Source organism: Phoxinus phoxinus, assembly GCF_949152265.1.
Source record: "Phoxinus phoxinus genome assembly, chromosome: 10".
In the NCBI taxonomy this organism is placed as follows: domain Eukaryota; kingdom Metazoa; phylum Chordata; class Actinopteri; order Cypriniformes; family Leuciscidae; genus Phoxinus; species Phoxinus phoxinus.
The window spans coordinates 30,174,118-30,196,502 of NC_136885.1; the positions used below are offsets into that span (position 1 = coordinate 30,174,118).

General features: G+C 37.9%; 2 protein-coding genes across 3 annotated transcripts in view; one reads left to right on the plus strand and one right to left on the minus strand.

Moving 5' to 3' along the window:
* adam22 (ADAM metallopeptidase domain 22) overlaps positions 1–2,466 on the plus strand; it is a 59,373-nt gene extending 56,907 nt beyond the window's left edge. The window contains exon 32 of the mRNA XM_079626769.1: positions 2,330–2,466. Coding sequence (XP_079482895.1) covers positions 2,330–2,350 — 21 coding nt within the window. The 3' untranslated portion in view covers positions 2,351–2,466. The remainder of the gene's footprint in view (positions 1–2,329) is intronic.
* A 6-nt stretch (positions 2,467–2,472) lies between these two features.
* On the minus strand, positions 2,473–22,112 carry washc5 (WASH complex subunit 5). Of its 2 annotated transcripts, none has more exons than XM_079624784.1 (29): positions 21,979–22,112; positions 21,447–21,696; positions 21,183–21,328; positions 20,882–20,966; positions 20,698–20,798; positions 20,377–20,569; positions 17,951–18,103; positions 16,595–16,708; positions 16,327–16,498; positions 15,237–15,364; positions 14,332–14,461; positions 14,147–14,259; positions 13,904–14,070; positions 12,506–12,581; positions 12,320–12,430; positions 12,092–12,232; positions 11,022–11,102; positions 10,662–10,763; positions 10,401–10,580; positions 10,178–10,302; positions 9,914–10,076; positions 8,936–9,038; positions 8,530–8,609; positions 8,313–8,416; positions 8,102–8,231; positions 7,861–7,957; positions 7,402–7,555; positions 6,244–6,331; positions 2,473–6,150 (listed from the first exon to the last, which is right to left on the minus strand). In XM_079624784.1, exons 2-29 carry the CDS (start codon positions 21,630–21,632, stop codon positions 6,094–6,096), a joined length of 3,480 nt encoding a protein of 1,159 aa, XP_079480910.1. In that variant the 5' UTR covers positions 21,633–21,696; positions 21,979–22,112; the 3' UTR covers positions 2,473–6,093. The 2 variants fall into 2 exon arrangements, with proteins under 2 accessions (XP_079480910.1, XP_079480911.1); XM_079624785.1 differs by having other exon boundaries at positions 21,792–21,983.
* Between the last annotated feature and the right edge of the window lie 273 nt (positions 22,113–22,385).

Below are 22,385 nucleotides of genomic sequence, written 5' to 3' on the forward strand. Positions count from 1 at the left end.
TGGGCGGACAATATGCAAATGTTTCGTCTTGACGTCACAACGAAACGACTTATGACTTGTTTGAAAAACGATTTATTTCATTGACAGAGTCGACTCTTACTTTTGAAAATAGTACTTTATATACGGTGCACTTTCAGATTTAAAACTTTGCAGGATGTTTTCATTCACTTAGGGCTATGTTACACACTACATGAAAGGTCATTTTCCTTAAGAAATCCATAATAGGGGCACTTTAAGACATTTTTTTGAAACATTCTTACGAACTTCTAAGAATTCATAAGAAGTGCAATTCTTTGAAAAGTTCTCAAATATTTTCCTAAGATCATCTTATTTTTTCTTTGGCCAAAAATGTGTTATCTGATTGTATAGTGGTTATAACGGAAGGCTCGCTGATCAAAAACACCTCAAAGGCCGTCTTACCGTAATAATCATAATAAGCGAGCACACTTTTTTCATAGTGACTGGCTTCACAGGACTTCAGAGGCCGGATTTACGAAAATCTTCTTAAGAAAGAAGTTATGAAAATGAATGTAAGAACGTCTTTTTTTCTTAAGGAGAAAATGACAGGCTTTGGTGTTATCTAATTGTATGGCGGTTCTTGCCGAAGACTGATCAACTCAATGAAAACACTCGAAAAGCTGTCTTTTAGCACTTTACCAGAATAATCATAATAAGCATGCTCACGATTTTCATCTCTACTGGCTTGACTGGAGTTCAGCAGTCTGAGTTGCGTTTTTTTAATGCTTAACAGGTAAACAGTTATTTTTAATGTGCCTATATATTTAATAAGTGTATATCTGCTATAAGTTAATTTCAGCAACACTAGCACAGAGATGTCAAACTCAGGGGCCGTTTACACGACACGTTTTTAACTAAAAGACTTTTATGCGTTTTGGCTGTTTATTTGCACGACGTTTTGGTGGCCTGAAAACACAAACTTTTAAAAACGGGTTTCAAAGTCCAAGTTTTTGAAAACGACACCCTTATCATCTCTATATAAACTACAAAAACACTAATCTGTGAAAAAGGAGATGTCATCCACATGCGTAGCCTATTACTTGATAAAAAAAAAATTAAAAAAAAGCCTATAGACTAAACATCACAAGTGGTTATAGGAATTACCCAAATCAACACAATATAACATTTTGTCATCATGAAAAATTAAAGGTTCCTTACAACAACAGACTCAAGGATGATATGTTTTCAAAGCCTTTGGTGTTAAAAAGGTTTTGACATTTTCTTAAAGGAAGTAAAAAAGGACTTTATATCAGAAGAGAACATTCTAAAATTGGGATTACAGTGAATGTTTCTGGCTTGTGAAGATGAAATTCACCCTGCAGACAAAGTAATAATAGAGTATAAACAGAGCAATTCCAATAGGGTCCTCTCACCATCAGTGCTCGGGCCCTAATTATCAAGATTAACAGAATGAAAATCAGACAAAAAAATGATAGATTATTTAATTTGTGTCTATAGGCATGTGCGTTTGGCTCAAGTGCACTGTAGTAAAAGAATGCTTATGTGCTCAGGCGCATAGTCTTTCTTTGCAAAGTGAGATCACCAACTACTTGTCTGGCATGTATAGCGTTTTTAGTTGTTTTCGTGGATCCGTGTGAACGGAGATCGTTTTGATAAAGTCGTCATCTGTGTACACCGAAAAAACGTTTCCGTTTTTAGTTCATCGTTCTCGTGTAAACATACCCTCAGTTCCTTGAGGGCCACAATTAGCTTCAACCCTATAATACACCTGAACCAGCTAATAAGGGGCTGCATTCGAAATTGCATACTTCCCTACTATATAGTAGTACTCACAAAAGAATAGGCAAAAACGACCTACTACTTCCAGCGAGATTCTGAAGTGTGCATACGATGGACACTTTACTATCCCATGAGGCCACGGGAGAGGATTTATGAATGGCAGTGAAGTGATGTAACTGACGCTGATGGTAGGTCACATGATAATGACAACATGGCCAATGTAGTACGTCCTGATTACATTCATACTACACACACTCATACTATATATAAAGAGAGTATGCGATTTCAGACGCAGCCATGGTCTTCAGGTTTAAAAGAGACTTCCAGGCAGGTGTTTTGGAGCTACACTCTGCAGGACAGTGGCCCTTCAGGAGCAGAGTTTGACACATGTACACTAGAATATACTTTAGATAACCTAATAGCTAAAAGCCATAATACTTCAATTGTGTGTATAACATATTGACTTCGTTCTGAGTGATTCGTTCAAAGTATATGAATAGTTGTTTTGTTAAAAAACATGAGTCATATTTACTAGCATGTGTTAATTTTGTCTTTTGTCTGTTTGTTTCAGCTGTGGGAAACGTCAATATAAAAGAACTCCTCGAAACTGGTCTGCAAAACTCCTTAAGGATTTTCCTCTGCTTTTGTATGAATGAGAAAATGAAACCAGTAAGAAAACAAGGAATTCAAAATGGAGAAACAAGAAACTAATGAATTGAAGAATTGGGCGTGGTCTCCTCCGATGTCTGTTCAGTATTTGTGGCACGGAGCCGTCTTACCCTGGATGTTGAGGAGTGTGGCATCAGGATCATATTCCTGCTGTCGTTCGCAAACAGGACTCAGGAACATGATTTCATCACGATACAAACCCAGAATGGCAAACAACAGAGACAACAGCAGCCACTCGTGCCCTCATTAAACCCCGCCCCTCCCGTGACCCCGCCCACACACAGCCTGGCCCGCCTCCAAACACATGCTGTCTTGTGATTGGTGCCCTTGTTGCCCGGGTGCAAGAAGCTCATGCAGGAAGTTAACTATTGTTTTGAACGCACGCTGCCACTGTAGAACCTACTGCTGTATGCATGAGAAAACATGTTTATCGATTCCTTGTAGTGTAACGATGTACAAATGATTTTAGATCTTTCACTCAAGGGTGCCGCATGTATCGAAGGACAGCTCCGTAGGCTGGTAAGATTCAATTCCCCCCCATGTCCGCATCACCAGGACATCATCCGGCCCCGTTCATATGGTCACCTTTTCTCAGAGAATTTTGTACATATGTCATATAATTCAGAGTGAAATGTGAGATTGTAGTATTTTTTCAGTTTTAATGTTTGGTTGTGGAGAGCGTGGCAGAACTTTTCTTCTGCTTTAGAGCGTCTGTCCTGTGATCGTCTTGCTAAATTGACAGAATCCATCCCAAGCCTAGTGGACGCTACAAGACAGAAGCGCCGTTTCATGTTTTCTGCATCTGTCCCAGATCATAGCAGCACGTGGCAATCACTAACGCTCTTGTAAAGTGAGCACTTCTACTTCAGGTTGTTGAAGGTGCTATGAACATTTTTAAAGTCGCGATGAAACAGAAATAGCGACAGATCTTTTGTTTCCGCATTTTGACATATATCCGAGCGTAATAGATTACAGAAAAAGAAAACTGTAGGGCGAGAACTTGGTTCTGATTGTGAGCTTGCACTCAATTGTAAGAAAGGGACGGGGTTTAAGCAGACTAAAGGATTGGGAAAGTCTGGCTTACGTCACCAGAGAGAAGTCTGTCAAAGATCGAGTTATGACATTTTAAACATTACAAAGTCAAAAATGAAACATGCATGGAGGAATCATTCACAATAAGATCAGCAACATACATTTAGGAAATAGATGATAACTTAAAATCAGCGCTAGTGTTGCTGTATGTGAGTTTGTAACAGATGTAGTTGTAAAGTGCTACTATAACAACACAAGAGAAAATGAAATGTGCAAAGGACCACGAGCTTCTGTTTTGTAACGCGCAAGAGGCCTTAGTTTGTCCCTGTTGGTGTCTCAAATGCGTTTATTTTCCCTCATATTCACAACCGAATGTAATTCTTTCATTTACTCATTGTCATCCTCCCATGTCATATATTAATTCTCTCGTAAGCGTAAGGAATGTGATTTTAGCCGATTGTTTTGGGAACTTGGCTTCTTTGTGATATGCTGCATTCATAAAAACGACAGGAACAGATTTGCGTATCACCTATCCACCTTATTTTTTATGTAATAGGAAAAATGAAAACTTGAATGTGCAAGCAGAAATGGCATTGGTGCAAGGAATCCGGTGTCAACTGCTTCCAGTTCTTTTAACAAAAACAGCACAGCTAACAAAAAAGTTTCTAAGAATGTTTTGCTTATGTTCCCATTCAGCTATGAAAACGTTATTTCTGAATGTTCAATAAGGCAAACTGGTATTTGTTATTTTATTTTTAATTAATTATGGTAAACACTGGTTTGCAGTGCAAATAGTTTTGCAGTTAACTGCACACTTAGTTATTCTTGTTTACCCGATGATGATTCGGCCGTCTCGCACATTCACCAAAAAAATAAATACAAATTATTTTTTAATTAAATCCTTATAAAATATTTCTGTGTTGAAAAAGTTAGGTGGATAGAACAAAGGTCAGAATTAATGTCTAATTCAGAATCACAGATGAAATAAATGGCTGTTACGCAAGTGACTGAAACTAATTTACAACAACAAAAAACCTGGAGATGTGTGAATGTAAGACTAAAAAACATATTTCCTTTGATGAATTAATGAGATTTAGGGATGCATCAATGTTGAGATTTGTTTTAAACATTCTCCCTGAATAGCATCTATGTAACGGATTAGCTGTTGCGAACCCATAATCAGTTTTCAGATTCTTTGGTAGATGTTTGTTTAGAGAGCATGACACTCTTCTACACACTCTCTCTGGTCACGTGACCACTCGGTCTTGATCGATTGCCTACTTCTGGTCAGTATTGTATTATTAATGGCAGTTTTCATCTGTACATAGTCTGCTGTGCGGTCGACCTGTCGGCACTGATTTTTGCACTCTGCCTGTAATCCACGAATAACGTCCCGTAACACCGCCATGATGCATATGAAGTATTTTTAAGGTAAATTTGTAAAGTATTTCCCTCCTCCCCAGTATTAGTATGTACATATTTAACCCTAACAACGATAAGTGCTTTAGAATGATTAATGCCGCGATAGGTTTTTGTGCAAATTAAGGTTTTATTTAATTTCAGGTCGCCTTTGTACACATCGTGGGACGCTTGTCCTGTTTCCGTGTGATTGTATTTGCAGTTTACGTGCAAAATTACATTATGAACCACGAGACTGAACTCACACAAAGAACATTCAGTTGACAATAATTTCATGTAGTTTCTTTTCGTTTGTAATAACCATCTGAAGCAATACTCTTCTCACTGTGACCCTGACCTGTCAGAAACAAATGCACATTCGTACTCAGTCGAACCCGAGTCTGATGCCAATTATCATAATCATTGCATCAGGCATCTCAGCGCATTGATCCCTGATTGAAGGACACAACCAAAATATCAATGAATGTATTTAAGGCAAATCCTATTAAACGCAAACAGAACACCCACACACATAATGGAATCCAGGACCGCGTTCACTTTTTAGTTGTTCAGCTGTAAGGTCTTTATCAAGTCAGCCGTGTCACAGCCTGTTGTTTCTCTTCTGTTCGCATCTGACCGTGTACACAGTGTTGGTATTCATAGATTCTTCATGGCTATCATTTTTCTTTCATTGTGTGCTGTACATAGACTGATAATTAAAACGATAAAAGCTCTTTTTTTCATACAGTATCCATTCAGTATTGTAATATATTTAAGATAAAAGTAAAACTTTCATTCAAATCATGTCTCCTGTGTTGTGTACAAAAAAAAGGTACAGTTTAATACTACCCATTAAGTTTTAGTACCTCAAAAGAATAATTCTGAGTCTAAATTCTGATAGGATGAACCACAGCGGACAGTTAAACCAACGATTTTCGCAAAAAAGGGAAAATCATATGAGGTTGATGTTGCCATCGTTTTATAAAAGCAATAAATCATGAGAAGCTGTGAGTTAAAGTGATTCATTCTTCGAAAGTGTGCTAAAAAGTTGTATCAAAACATACACATTTTTATATGTATTATTCAGTATTACACCAGCAGACGGACAGTAACAGCTACAAAAGATCAACATGTTTAAAAATTGAAACGTTAAAAATGCTAATTACTCAATTTCATTAGTGCTTTAAGAGAAAGATGAATCATATCAAATATGATTTGACATTATGACAGGCATGTTTACAGCACAGTCCTGAATTCGTCGAAAATGAAACTCGGCACATGAGCCTCTGCCACCTGAAAAGGAGAGAAAACCAAATTAACAATTACTCATGATTTTTGATGTGCAATATTTGTGTCTTTAAAGAAAATGAACACAACATCTCCTACCTTTCTGGGCAGTTTAGTGTAACGCACATAATCCTCCAGAAACATTAATGCTCCGACTACATCTGAAGGCATGTCTGGAATCTTCTGACTATAAGGAACAGACGCTGTTAGACACTTCTGTTGCTATGATGCCGAAAAGTACAGCATTTATTTAAAAAAGCTTCTCCCCTCAAAACCTGTAGATTCCATTTAAAAATCAAACTAATAAATTATACCTTGCTTTAAATGAATATCAAGATCACATTTTTATGACAATTAAGCATATTTTTATCGCCATAATACGATAAAAATAGTACGATACAAAAATAATAAATATAGTGTAGAATTATACAAAATATAGTACAGTTATAACATAATAATTTATATATCTATTTTACTATCTATCAATATATTTATATGTATTATTTTGTATCGTTTCACTCTATATAACTTGCATAATGCAAAAAACTAATTCTCATATTTTGTATTATTTTACACTGTGTTTATAATATAAATACTTAGTAAAATAAATATATTAATGATTACGTTGTAACTACTATATTTTGTATAATTGTACTTTATCTATCTTTAGGTGTATTTAACTATTATGTACTTATTTTTTTGATGCAAGTACAATGTACTTAATTGTGTTCATGTTGTATAGCAAAACACTTTTGCTGCTATCGAGCTGGGATACGGGTAAGGTTAGGGACAAGTTTGGTGGTATGGGTAGATTTAAGGCTGGGTTAAGGTGTAATATAAAGTGTGATCAAAAAAATCTTGGTCACACTTTAGATTAGGGTACAAATCTCACTATTAACTGACTATTAACTATGACTTTTGCTTCAAACTCATAATTACAGCTTACTAACAATTAGTAAGGTGGTTGTTCAGTTTAGGTATTGGGTAGGATTAAGGGATGTAGAATATGATCATCATATAGAATAAAGCATTAATATGTGCTTTATAAGTCATAATAAGCAGCCATATTCTAGTAATATGCATCCTAATAAGTAACTAGTTAATAGTGAGAATTGAACCCTAAACGTAAGAGTTACCAAAATCTTAATAGTCCTAAAATAGTTTTTATTTTATTCAATGCAAAATATAATTTCATATTTTTATGGACATTTTCTGGTGAGATTCACCCTTCTATCGTCACATAGAGAAGTGAGGTACCTGGTGCACTGCTCCATTATGGAGCGAATAAACTGTCCAATCAGAGCCAGGAACTGTTCTGTGTATCTGGAGTGAAACTGTTTGAGCAGCGTCAGGAGACCCAGGACCAGAGGAACCCAGTCCACTGGATCTGCAGGCTTCCTGCACGTCATCCCTGTGGAAGCAGCACAAACACAGATCAAACCCACACCGGAGACGTCGTCTCATTTACATACACTACGTTCAAAATCTGGGACCAGTACGATTTTTTTTTTTAAAGAAAGAAATTAATACTTTTATTGATCATAAGTGACAGAAAAAAAAAACATTTTAAATAATTTCAAATGCTGTTCCTCTGAACTTTCTATTCATCAAAGAATTGTGAAAAAAATGAATAGCATAAGAGAAAAAAATTCTTTCAAAACCATAAAAAAATTCGTACCAACCCCAAACTTTTGAAAAAAAAAAACAGTGACAGACCTTGGGTTTTATTGTACTGCATTTTTGGCAACTGTGCGATGAGGAACAGGAAGTTCACAATGGGAAAATAAGGCAGACGCTTCGTCGTGATGTAGATCTGAAAGGATCAAATTGATAAATACAACAAGATGGTGGTTGATGTTAACAGGTCATGTCATGTCAGACAGGGAAGCACTGAAATTTGGGCCTATCTGATAAAATAATGACTGACATGGAGAAATTAATATTATACATGACTCACTTTGTTTAGTGGGTTGTGGATTCCGGCCGCCTCCAGATAGGCGGTGATGTCGTAGAGCAGGGTGTTGTCGTCTTTGGGATACGGCAGCGATGGATCCTGGTAATGTGCTTCAATATCGGACAGCAGAGACCTGAAAATGATCACACTTCCATTGTAAGTTGTCAAAACTAATCCAAGTACAAAAAAGGAAGAAACATCATTCCCAACCCACTTGTTCAGATTATCCAGTGCCGCGGCGAGGTGTTTCGAGTCAAATTTACAGGAGTAATTCAATTCGTTGGCGATCTGCTGCCTCAAGATCTGCATCTGACCCACCTGTGAAAGGATCATGGTCTTTTTCAGCATGAATATGCAAAATCAAACAGAAATAATGGATGGAAAAACAAATGTTCAAAATGGAAGTCTCAGAAATAAAAAGAAAGCAACACCTTCATGATGGCTTCCAGATAAGATGCCCAAATCTTCTGGGTTTTGGCCACAGCGTTGGCGTAAACTTTGCTTGCATTTGCTGAATATTGATGCAGAAAGATAAATATATTAAGAACATGATGACTGTGGGAATAAGTGTCAGGCTTAAGGCCCGGGTATACTTCATTTTCCAGGTTCCGCTCCGTCTCACGTACAGTTGAGCACACGGGCATTTAAAAGTATACGGGAAGATGCATTAGGCTACGCGTGCGCACTATCTAGTGGACTTTGTTTTCAAGTGCACCATCCAAAAATTGGGCTGCACGCAGATAGTGTGCACGGACCCTCTTGATGATGAAAATGACGCGGAGAGCAGATGGCTGAAGTATACTTTGGGCATTTTGGAAGTGCATCAAACACACATACCCACAATCCCTTTGACAGGATTGACAGCTGTCAGCAGAGCTTTGAACACGTCAACCACCGCTTTGTCTTTCAGGATGTTCTTCTGAAGGACTGTCAGGAAATTCTGCAAAAGACAAACAAAGACAGATTCTTTTTTTTTATTATTGTTCATATTATTATTATTTAGATTAAATTTATTGTGGTGAGGGGATTTCATGGTATTCACTAAACATTTATGTAGTTATTTGTACAGACATTGATTGACTGATTCAATTGACTTTTTGATTAAGTTCCTGAAAGGAAGCTTGGAAGCTTCAAAAACTCAGTTACTATTCACTCCCAGTCCCATTATAAAGCTTGGAAGAGTCAGGATATTTTTTATTGTGTTTGGCTGAAAGAAGAAAGTCATATAAACCTAGGATGGCTTGAGAGAGTGAGAAAATTATGAGATAATTTTCATTTTTGGGTGAACTAACCCTTTAAGGCCCTGATATACTTTAAGCGAAACGAACAAACGAACTTGTGTGACGTAATTCCAAACAAAATAAGGCCAAAATGAAGTTCGAAAATAGCTTGCCTAAGCAAACTTTCCAGAAAACCTACCATTGAACACACTGGAGAGCTGCTTTATAGTAAAAACTGAAGTAGTAATTCCAATGGGAAGAGACAGACACATTTTTTTTCATGTTTTGCTACTTTTAAACAATCTATTGTATAAAATACTGTATTAATAAATGTGATGCGACTGATGTGAATTGCAGAGCCTGTGCAAACATGTCCACATCACTACAATCAGACACTTTCTTAACTGCTGTTTTCTCACCGCTGTCATTTTTGTTGTGTTTATTTTGTTATTGAGAGGAAAGTGCGCAGCACAGATTTACATATTCATCTAAACGCCGCAACAGTGTGGGACGTTCGACTTGATTTGATTCGTTCAAATCATCAATCGTCAATTTCAAAATCATTGAATTTCAACAGAGATTGAACAAGTTTCACCTGCAGCTCCTTCACGATCATGAAACACAAGAGTCGGTCGAGTCCGTTCAGGCCGAAGGTCCCCAGCGTGTCTTGAATCTCAGAGAAGAGTCGGTTGTTGGTCACTTCCTGATGCGTCCTCAAATCGTACCAAGTGTTCAGCTGGTCAATGTAACACGTCATTCTGAGAGGAATAAAGACGAGGAACATGACATTTCTCCAGACTTTTGGCATCTGGCCGTCAAAGCATCAAAATATAAAATAATCAGTTTTGCGCTGACTTACTTTGGATCCGTGATCCTCAGGATTTCCCTGCAAAGGCGTCCAATAAACGTGGCGGATTCATCAACAGACGGATACTTAGGAATGGGAATGTGGGTGGACTGGTAGACGCTTTGCCAGTCTTGGATCTGAAAAGAACCTCTTTAAATCAACACAAGCAGTATAATCTACAAAATCTGAGGTTTAAAAGAAGCTCGATATGAATAAGACGCTACAAAGACAAGACCTTCGTCCTGAGGAAACTGTTACACTCCTGCTCGACGTTGTAGTTGATGATACGAGACACTTCCTCCTGCCAGATCTTCAGTCCGTAGATGCTCACGTAATCCTGAATATATTCAAATGAGCGATAAAACCCATCCATGGTGGCAGCCATTTCCTTCAGCTTTGGCATCAGCTCACTGGGCTGAAAGAGAAACAATATGTTCTAAAACACAAAAGGACAGAAATATAATCATTTAGCAGGGCAAGATGAAGGTTTGCTCACTTTGGCTTTGGGGTTGAAGATGAGGCCTTTGTGCAGAGCGTAAGCGACGCGTTTGACGAGCTCTTTCCTGATCCCGTCCTCCAGAAGCTGCTTCGGATCCACCTGAAACAGACATGGTTTCATGGTTTCCGAGCTCTCGTGGTATAAACGTGTCAAAATGTGTAATGCTCCGTAAACATAGAAATAAGGTTAGTTAAACCATGTTCTCAACTACATTATTCTCGACAAGAAAAAGAAAACAATCCACCCTATTGCCTGTAATTCTTAAAGCAAATGTATGGTCTGCATCAGTGCAAAAGAAAAATGCTGAGATCTATCAAAAATGATCAAAGTGTAACATTCAGAGAATCTTTAGAGTACCTTGATAATGCCGACAAGTGTGGTCTTCATCATCAAAATACCTTCAGTGAAGACTGAGATGGCATGAGTGAGTTTAGCAACCTGTCAAATGAAGAACGGCAGCGAGTAACTATTTATTATCATTTATTTATATATATATATATATATATATATATATATATATATATATATATATATATATATATATATATGTGTGTGTGTGTGTGTATATAGAACAGAAGAATGCAAAATATAATAAACATATGGAGAGTAAAATAAAAACAAACATGTGACCCTGGACCACAAAACCAGTCACATAGGTAAATTTTTTGAAATTGAGATTTATACATCATCTGAAAGCTGAATAAATAATTTTTCCATTGATGTATGGTTTGTTAGGATAGGACAATATTTGGGCGATATACAACTATTTGGAAATCTGGACAAACATTGAGAAAATCACCTTTAAAGTCGTCCATTTATGTTCGCGATTGTGCTGCATTCACTCACAAAAATAAATGTTTTATATATTTATGGTAGTAAATTTAGAAAATATATTCATGGAACAAGATCTTTACTTAATATCCAAATAATTTTTGGCATAAAAGAAAAATCGATAATTTTGACCCATACAACGTATTGTTGGCTTTTGCCACAAATATACCCGTGCGACTTGTGTCTGGTTTTGTGATCCAGGGTCACATATATAGAATAAAATAATACAATAGATACTACATGATTTATAATACATTAGTTTTTATAATCAGCATAAATCAAAGGCAGCACAAAAAATACTCTACCACATCGATGAACAAATTAGGGAAGTGCGAGACTATTCGACTGGCTAATTAAACGATACCGCTGATAATCTACAGGTTTTGTGGAGAAAAAAAACGTGTAAAAAAACAAATAAAATATTAAAATAGCTAACTATGTCATGTCAATATTTCATAACTTTCAGGGCAAAGGCTTAAAGGTTTAAAAGTAAACTTCCTGGATAATATCACATCTGGTTTGATGGCAAAGACAACCGAAGGAAACACTGTCGCTTATTACTGCCACATTCAAGAATTCAAATGCATCTGTCGTACCTCGTATCGGGCACTGAGTTGAGAGTAGTCCTTCAGTTTGTCTTTGTCCAGACGTGTGGGCACCTCCATAATGTCATGGATCTGCAGTTTGATGATTTTGGCCAGCGAGGTGAACATACTCTCTGGAATGATCTGCAGTACCTGGTAGGAAGCATGTTAGCATGAAACACATATAAAGAGATATGGAACAAATAAGGAGACATTAATGAAGTGATTTCTTCTCCAAACCTTTCTAACATAAGCCACCAGCTCCCCGGAGTAAAACTGAGACACGCTGAGCAGATCTGGACTGTTGACCTGGTTGATCCGTAGAAGAGGCAGATCCAGCGCAGACGCCAGCTGTTGGTGTTCACATTCAGTTAGAAGCGGATTTGTTTCTGGTGTGTCATACATTACCAGGCCAGTCTGACTCACCTTTAGAAAAGTGGCTCTGAGTTTGGTCACCATCGACGGGTTTGCTCTGATGCTCTCTTGCATAATGGAGGTGAAGCTGTGAGAAACACATTGGGAAAAGGAACTTTAAAGTGCCACCATTGTGCTTTTTCAGATATTAGCTTTCATGTAGTGTGTGATATAGTTGTTTGTGAACGTAAAAGGTCGGTAAAGTTTCTAAGATCATAGTGCCTGATAAAAGGAGTTGGAGAATCAATGGAGAACCGATTCTGAACCGCCTGAAACAGAACCTATGTTGATTTGTAACAAATTTGCATAATGCCAGCCTATGTCCTTCATTGGCTGCCTGCAAACAACATCTCCTTTGACCCGCCCTCAAACACTGCAGTTGTAGCTGAGGCCTGGAAGAGTTCGGTTCGTGTTGTCGACATGTTGAGAAGATGCTGTTTTCTGCACTGCGAATCTACTTTTTATTTACTTATCTATCTACAAAGGATGAAGGTCTTGCACTGAAATTGATATTGATATTGACACACGTGTTACTGTCAGTATCACTGTGTATAAGTGCTTAGGAATCCGTAGACGCTGAACTTCAGATATCGTAATGAGCCTTTCGTTTCCGACAAGCGCTGTAAAAAGTAGACCAATCACAGCAGATTGGGCTATCTGACCAATCAGAGCAGAGTAGGATCTCAGAAAGGAGGCGTTTAGAGAGATCCTTTATTGTGCCGTTTGGATGCACGCAAAGCCAGGCACACACCAAGCCAACGCACCAAAAGGACAAAAAAGGCAACTGTCAACTAGCACATGTGTTCTGCGCCTGCGATCTGTCTATATAAGCAGGTATCAATAGTCTATTTTTGTAATTCAAAAAAGAGAAAGCGAAACTAGGACTAAAGAAATACAAACCGTAAACAAAGCAGTGATTACTTACTATTTTGAATATCAATCACGCGGATCAATTTCTTCCTTCCAGTCGGCTTATGTTATTATGAAAATCGTGTGCATTCAAATGCTCAGGTAAGATTGCGTAAAATTAACCGCCTTCTGTCTGTACCGTCTTGACTTCTTTGCTCGCTCTCACCACTTTCGCTATTATTCACGTGCACTGACTCGCCAAACTAAGCTGAACAGCCAATCAGAGTTCTCGCTCTCACCGACGGCCAGACGCCGATTCAACATGATGAATCGGCACAAAAACCCTGACTAGAGCCAACAGTGCAGAACACACCAAAATAAGCGACACTGAAAAACGGCCCGACATTGCCCAATGGCAGAAACTCAGCTTGGTGTGTTCCGGCCTTAAAGCTATTGCAACAAACCTCCAAAACAAAATGACGAATCTTTAAATAGCATAATAGGGGAACTTTAACCTTAAATGTGTGAGAAAACAAAAAGAGGCCATTGTAACGCCAATACCTGTCAATGATCTGCCAGGCGTAGGACAAATCCCCCACAATCTGCATTGTGATCAGCACCTCTTCTTTGATATTGATGGTGCGGATCATCTGATGGAGGAACTTGCGTGTGTCCGCCAGGAACTGACACACCTGCAGGTTCGACTCCAGCTGGTGAAACTCTTGGACCTTCCCAGAGAAACAATTTCACGTGAAATCACTGAAGAGAATCACATCACAGCACATGTTCAGATGCGTTCTGTACCTCCACGAGAGCCTGAATGAGCTGCACAGTCTTCCTGCCAGCAGCGGTCGAGTCCTCATAGTTCAGGGACTCGACCTGTTTGGAGATCTCTCTGAACCAGGCCTGAAGATTCTCTGATAAACAAATCAACACATGAGCAATAATGCCTACAGGGCCTTCTGCATGTTGTGGTTCTGCATGTTTACCATTTTTCTCCACCCTGGTGAGAGGTTTGACCCCAGAAAACACCTCGGCCAGCTCCATCATTCTCTCTGATCCTTCCTTCTTATAGCTCTCCCACTTGAGCTGCTTCTCTGCCAACATCTGCTTGAACATCTGAAAATCACGCAAACCGAAAGAAATTAATAATGAGAGATCTCATATCGAAATACAGTACCATTCAAGTTTGGGGTCGGTAAGAAGTCTCTTATGCTCACCAAGGCTGCATTTATTTAATCAAAAATACAGTAAAATTGTGAAATATTATTAAAATTTAAAATAACTATTTTAATATATTTTAAAAAGTAGTTTATTCCTGTGATGCAAAGCTGAATTTTCAGCATCATTACTATCATTACATAATGTATTATCATTATCAATGTTGAGAACAGTTTTGCTTAATATTTTTGTGGAAGCTGTGAGAGACGTTTACAGGATTCTTTAATGAATAGAGTTAAAAAGAACAGCATTTATTTGAAATAGAAATGTCTTCAGTGTCACTTTTGATCAATTTAATGTGTCCTTGATAAATAAAGCATTAACTTCTCTAAAGAAAGACCAAAAAAAAAAAAAAACTACTGACCCCAAACTTTTGAACAGTAGTGTACATCTAGAAAATGTTGCGTTAAAGTTAATAAAAGCATTTAATATGAAAGGCTATATTGGCCTCACAGACAGATAAATACACAACATCTGTAAGTCCACTAGACAAAAGTACATTGTAATAAGTCAGAACAGGATGAAGGTCTGAGCTGAGATTGGTAGATATTCCCTAGGATGAATTACATTTTTAGTCTTAGGTTACAGAGAAAAAAAAAGAGAAAAAAAGACTTCTAAACCAACAAAATAAGGAACAAAGCTGAGGCACAACTTTAAGATTATTTCGATTTACCTCTTTGAGTATGAACTCAAACTGGGCCGTGTCCAGCAGCAGCTGAAACAGAATTTTGGGATTGTATTTGGAGTCATTGATAATTTGCTCTTTGATCTGACGGAGTCTCTTGTTGTTTGGATCATAAGCTTTAACAAAAAAAAAACAACAACAATTACTAAGAAAAGCATTTTGATGCATTATATTGAACAGCAAACTCTACAAAGGTATAATTCCTTTCAAATAGATTCAAAGCTCAAAACATTTAAACCAATGGTTCTCATCCAGGGCTCTAGGACCTCAAGATGACGTCAAATTTTAATTCACTCCCTCAACAACTGTCATTTTTATTTAAGCACCAGAATTCCTATGGTCTTGAAAGACTGGATATTTAACTCTTTCCCCAAATTTTCCATAATTTATGGCCCTGTCCCAAATGGCACTCTAAGCACTCGAGTCCGAAATGTCATGTCCAATGTCAATGAAACTTCCAGAATTATGGAATATACTTCTTTTAATTATCTAGAATTATTAAATACACTGCCCGGCCCAAAAAATTCAGGCAGTTATTTCAATCAAGAGGTGCGTCAATTTGTGGTCAAGATCTTGTATTGTCAATGCAAGAGTCCAGCACTCTGTAAAGTCTCCTCCAGCACATCCCAAAGACTCTCAATGAATTTAATGTCTGGACTCAGAGGAGCCGATTCATGTGTGAAAATGATTCTTCATGCTCCTCACAACCATTCTTTCATAATTTGAGCCTGATGAATCGTAACATTATCATCCTGGAATATGGCCATGATGTGTCTTCCTACACACTCCATCAATTAGGGTTAGAAGAACTGTTGCCAAACATATAACATGCTAGAAACATAATAATCACTGCAATAATGATCCAATAATAGACTCTTAAGCATTTGCCTATTTAAATCCAAACAGTGACATTTTTTTCCCAGGTAGTGTATAATAATAATAATAATTCATTACATTTATATAGCGCTTTTCTCTGCACTCAAATCCCTTTACATGGAAAGGGGGAATCTCCTCAACCACCACCAGTCTATGTCAAAAAGGTTGAGCAGTGCTGGGTTATTGGCTTTCTTGGCCTCACCGGACTCTGCAGTGTGCAGCATCAGCCAGCGGATGGCAACGTTACAGTCACGGAGGCAGTTGAGCAGTTTGGGAATGTTGTCCAGGACGATTTCTTCTCTCAGGAATCCCTCCTTCAACAACTGCTGCACCTGCGGCCGCAAACTGTCCACACTGGCAGCGTATCGTCCGGCCTGAGACGAGAGAACTGTGTGTGAGCCCTGAGTGACTCTGGTTTAGATCAAACGTGTGTGTGTGTGTGTGAACGGGAACAACACAGGTGACTGTACCTGTTCTCTGATGTTGGCTGTCTCCAGAGTGTAGTTCAGGGCTATTTTAGCAGCTTTATATGGTTCCCACGCTTCCACCAAGTTCACAGTGATCCCCATGTATATGCTTATAACCTGAAGATTTAAGGTCGATATTGCAATATAAACATATCATGCATTTACATTTTCATAACATCAGTTGTGGTAAATGGAAGCTCAAGCATCCTTGCTTGATGTGAGAGAACCAATGAGGTTCGTTCTCATGTGATACACAGCACGTTTTGAGCTTTAGCCAGAACCAATGAGGTTCCTTCTAGTGTTATGCAGCACTTTTGAGCTTCTGCAAGAACCAATGAGGTTCATTCTTGTGTTACGCAGCACGTTTGAGCTTTAGCCAGAACCAATGACGTTCATTCTTGTGTTACGCAGCACGTTTGAGCTTTAGCCAGAACCAATGAGGTTCATTCTCGTGTTATGCAGCACGTTTGAGCTTCTGCAAGAACCAATGAGGTTCATTCTCGTGTTACGCAGCACGTTTGAGCTTTAGCCAGAACCAATGACGTTCATTCTTGTGTTACGCAGCACGTTTGAGCTTTAGCCAGAACCAATGACGTTCATTCTTGTGTTACGCAGCACGTTTGAGCTTCTGCAAGAACCAATGAGGTTCATTCTAGTGTTACGCAGCACGTTTGACTTTCACCAAGAACCAATGAGGATCATTCTCGTGTTACGCAGCACGTTTAAGCTTCTGCAAGAACCAATGAGGTTCATTCTAGTGTTACGCAGCACGTTTAAGCTTCTGCAAGAACCAATGAGGTTCATTCTAGTGTTACGCAGCACGTTTAAGCTTCTGCAAGAACCAATGAGGTTCATTCTAGTGTTACGCAGCACGTTTAAGCTTCTGCAAGAACCAATGAGGTTCATTCTCATGTTACGCAGCACGTTTGAGCTTCTGCAAGAACCAATGAGGTTCATTCTCGTGTTACGCAGCGCGTTTGACTTTCAGCAAGAACCAATGAGGTTTGTTCTTGCGCGGAGCAGGTTCGGTTGATCTTCTGTTTATGTTCGCTTATCAATGATAACCTGTTAATTATATAAAGCGATTAAGTCTCTTCAGAAAATGTAGACTAAACCACTCAATTCATATGAGTTTTCATTCTTTATTAGTTTTACGATCTCTTTCTGAACTTTTTGAAGTGTCAAAGTGGTAGTTACGTAGCTGTCAATGGAGGGACAGACATATTTCATCAAAAAGTTCTTCATTTGGGTTCTGAAGATGAACGAAAGTCTTACAGGTTTGGAATGACATGAGGGCGAGTAATTAATGAGAGAATTTTCATTTTTGGGTAAACTATCCCTTTCATAAAGTCTTCTCACCCAGTTGTCAGGGAAGTATTTGTCCACGATCTCTCTCATCTTGGCCTGTTGCGTTTGCAGGATGGAGGGGGTGAAATATAAGCAGACACACAGCATAGCGGCCTGTGTGGCCAGCGCTGTACTACGGTGCTCCGGCAGAGGATACGCAGAGACCTAGAACAGATGAAACATTGTACATAACATGAAGCATGATTAAACATGAGTTGTCTGCCTAAACGAGGGGTTTTCAAATGTACCCGATCCCAAAGACCCCGAATATGTGAGCAACCTTCTTTCAAAAAATATAAATATAAGCCAGCATTTTTATGTATAAAGAAGACAATTGTAGAAAAATATGAAAAATGTATTAACTGGAAAATATACTTTCTATAAAGTTTCTGCATTTTATCTGTCAACAGAATGAAATAATTTGTCATCAAATGCATTTAATTTGATAATATTTTGTATATGTAATTAATTTTATGTATTAAGGTATATACAAATGTGTGTGTGTGGATTTGTACAGTTTTTCTATTTTTGCATTTTATGTCAAAAGAATAAAAAAATGTCATTATCAAACTTTTTTTCTTACAAACAAACACACACACACACACACACACACACACACACACACACAAACAAATACAATTTAATTGTTATAATTTTCAAACTTATTTTAATTGTTTATTTTTGCACTTTCTTTCTTTGAACTTTTAGATTAAGTAACTTGATTTAATTTTATACATCAAAAGAATATAATAATTTTACATCATCAAAATTATTTTATGTCATTTTTATGTATGTTTGTAAAAAAAAAAATCTGAACCTTACTGATTCATTTTTTGTTTGTATGTCAATAGAATAAAATTATTTAAAGGGCACCTATTATGGAATTTTGAAATGTACCTTTCATGTAGTGTGTAACATAGATCTAAGTGAACAAAAACATCCTGCAAAGTTTGAAATATGAAAATGCACCGTATATAAAGTTATTGTCTTTCAAAAGTAAGAGTCGACTCGGAGTAATTTTTATGAATCGTTAGAAGACCGAAGCTTTTTCTCTGACTAGATGACGTCAACTTGTCAAGTTATTTGAATACGATACGCCCACTTATTGCGCTCCAATGCCAGGGAAAACATCATGGCGACGAGACGCTGTGTTCTGAAGTGCGACTCAAAAGCCAACTTTTTTCATCTGATCTGCCCAAGGAGGAGCATTTGAAGACTAAGTGGCTACAATTCATATAACTATACCACAGAAGTGTAGTCCGAGCCTTGTGCTTTGTTCGCGCCATTTTGAAGACGATTGCTTTATCAACTTAAATGCAATCAAACTTGGATTCGCGAGCCGGCTGATATTGAAGGAAGGTTCAGTTCCAAGTGTATTTGCATCAGCTTCCTCCTCCGTATCACAACCTGTAAGTGTTATTAATCGTCAGCTCCAGTTATGTATCCAGCCTCTCATGGAGACTTCAGATGCCCCAACGCCTGTGATGAGACGACTCGACGCCTGTGAAGAGACGACCCAACGCCGGCGATATGTTATGCCCTAAATTTTATGATTAACTAACTGTATTTTTGAAATGCATTTTCTGTAAAGCTGCTTTGAAACAATATGTATTGTGAAAAGCGCTATACAAATAAACTTGAATTGAATTGAATTAATATTTTATGTAGCATGCTTAGTAATTATTTTGTTTGTTGTGTAAGCACCGTTTAGCTTCTAGGTCTTCAATGACAATTGTATTGAGATGTGTGAAGTGTTTGTCGTTGTTTTCGGAGTTGTCTTTAAGAATAGAATAATACCTCGTAGTAACGTAACTGCATTTTTTTTTTTTTTTGTTGTTGTAAAAACGTTATGTTTATGCTTCGGGCTAATGCAAACAAAGACTGATTGTGCTTTTACAATATGAACTCTGGGCTATGCTCGCTAACGTAACATTAAATTCTTTATCTTATTTTTAGTTTTTTACTACAAACTACAAAGCAGTGGACTATAATCATTATTATAACACAATTGAATTGATAAAAGCATCATTGTACTCCGTGTTAAACAATAAGTATTATCTCTGTAAACACTGCTGGGTCATCTGACCAATCAACGCAGATTAGCGTCGCGCAAAGGAGGGGTTTGGAAAAACGAGTCGTTGAACGAATCATTTGGGAGTCGGTGAGCAAATCAGGCAAAAATAAATGCATATCATACGACAACAAAAGTGTTTTTTGTCATTGCATGCATGTAAAACTGTTGTTGGGGACTCCCTAAACAACATTAGGAACATTTTAAATGTCATAATAGGTGCCCTTTAACATAATCTAATTGATTTTACTATTTATTAGTGCTATTTTACTTTACTGTTTATATATATATATATATTTTACACCATTCTCAGAACTTTCCTGAGGAGCCCCTAGCTCCCCCAGTTTAAATCACACTACTGTCTTGCCTGGTTGTAAATGTCATCAGAGCGGAGTCGGCCGATCACCATACTGATGAAGGTGGTGCTTATGGGAACTCTCTGGAAGTAGCTCTCGGGGTAGTTGGGAGGCCGTTTGGCTCCCGGGTGACTGGAGTATCCCGTGCTGCGCAAGAGCTTGCAGATGTCGTCCAGGTTAGAGTCGCCCGAGGAGCGAGCAGCGCTGGGGAGATGAGAAATAGTGTTTAATGTGTTCATTCAGTAGCACCTGGACGTGTTTGTCCATTTGATGAGATAAATCATCCCATCTGAGCTGCTTTCAGATGAGTGTAAGGCAAGATATTGTCTTACCTGTATCTGTAGTAGGACACCAGCATCCTTTCTCTCACCTCCCCCTCCATCTTCTGATCAATGACCAGTAACATGACTCCATACAGGTACAGAGCCTCACACTGACAGAAATCACATGCATTTACAAACTGATTTACTCCATTAACTCCTATTTGTTTTATATTTAGCGAGTCAGAAATTTTACCAGGAGCTGTTTCCCATCTTCATTCAGTAAAACAGTTTCCAGTGTTTGTTGAATGTAGACCCCTTCGTTGAGATCATCCAAGTACCTTCAGAGGAAGCAATACATTTCTTTAAATTGAATAAATAACAATAAGAAGATTTGATTTAGTGAGAAATCAACTATTAATGATGTCAAATAAATAAATGTATATTTGCTCCAGCAAAACTAATGGTGCTGATTTGCTTGTGTTGAATTGTCCCCTCTTTTTGCTAAAAATGTTTTAATCACTATTTCAGATACGTTGCGTTTGAAAACAACACACCTTATCAAGTCAACAACATATTTATGGACACTCTCAAAGGCCAGGTAGAAACGCGTCAATATTTCTATGTTGTTTTCCCGAAACTCCTCATCCAAATCCTGCAGCTCCGGCTTTGCTTCTAGTTTACCCTCATAATACTCCGGACCCTAGAACACACAGATTCCCATCAGAACCAGTTGCTTACTGCAAATCTTTCTGATCATCTTATAAGGATCAGATCCAATTCATTTAAGATGACATAATTACAGATGACAATGAGAGTACCTTAAAGTAGCTGAAATCACAGATTATGTCTCCATATTTCTGCTGGTCACTCTTGTCTTTGAGTCTGAAAACTGCAGGAATGAAGTCTGACAGTCTCAGTAATTCTGCTATGATGGCGTTTCCTCTGGACACAATCCTCAGGATGGCCTGACCACACAGGTTGTTCTCTGCCAGAAAATCCACCATGATGAGGAAGAAAACAGCAGATCTGTTCTCTGATCATTCAGTCTCTCCTCAGTGATGGCCAGATCTGATGACATTCAATAAAAAAACGTTACTTTTCCATACTAACCACTTAATTGATTGCCTTCATTACAGGATACGGTGATTTTACAAAACTCTAACCTCAAATTATTTTTTCCCCATAATATATTTCAATAACAATCTACTGTTTATTGCTCAATTTGCGCTCAAACGGCATGAACGCACTAAATATGGTTAACTATAAGTGATGCACTATAATAGCCAAATCCACATTCATACGTTTATATGACTGAATTATATTTTTTGATTTTAGATTCTGGTCACTCACCCTCTGCAGTACAGATCAGATACTTCCTGTTTACAAATCACGTGGGTGTCACGAGGGGAGCTCATTGGTCGCTCCGCCCAGCGCTGAGGGCTAAATGGCTGCGTACTGGTCAACTGCTTCAAAATAAAAGTCTCACAGTTTACGTTTAAACATGTTAATTTTATTTGTGTGCCCTAAGAGATCCTATTTGCGTCTCTTTAATCACGTTTTACAAAATTTTAATGGTTAGATTTGTGGGAATTTCTCTATCTATACATTTATAAACTACTAAAGTGTTACAATTACAATAATTGTCCTTCAAAGAACTTACGCAATAATAATTTCAATTAATTTGGTATTTATCTGTAATTTCATTGTAATTTTAAAGATTCACTCCACATTTACTGCTGTCAATTATATCACTCAAA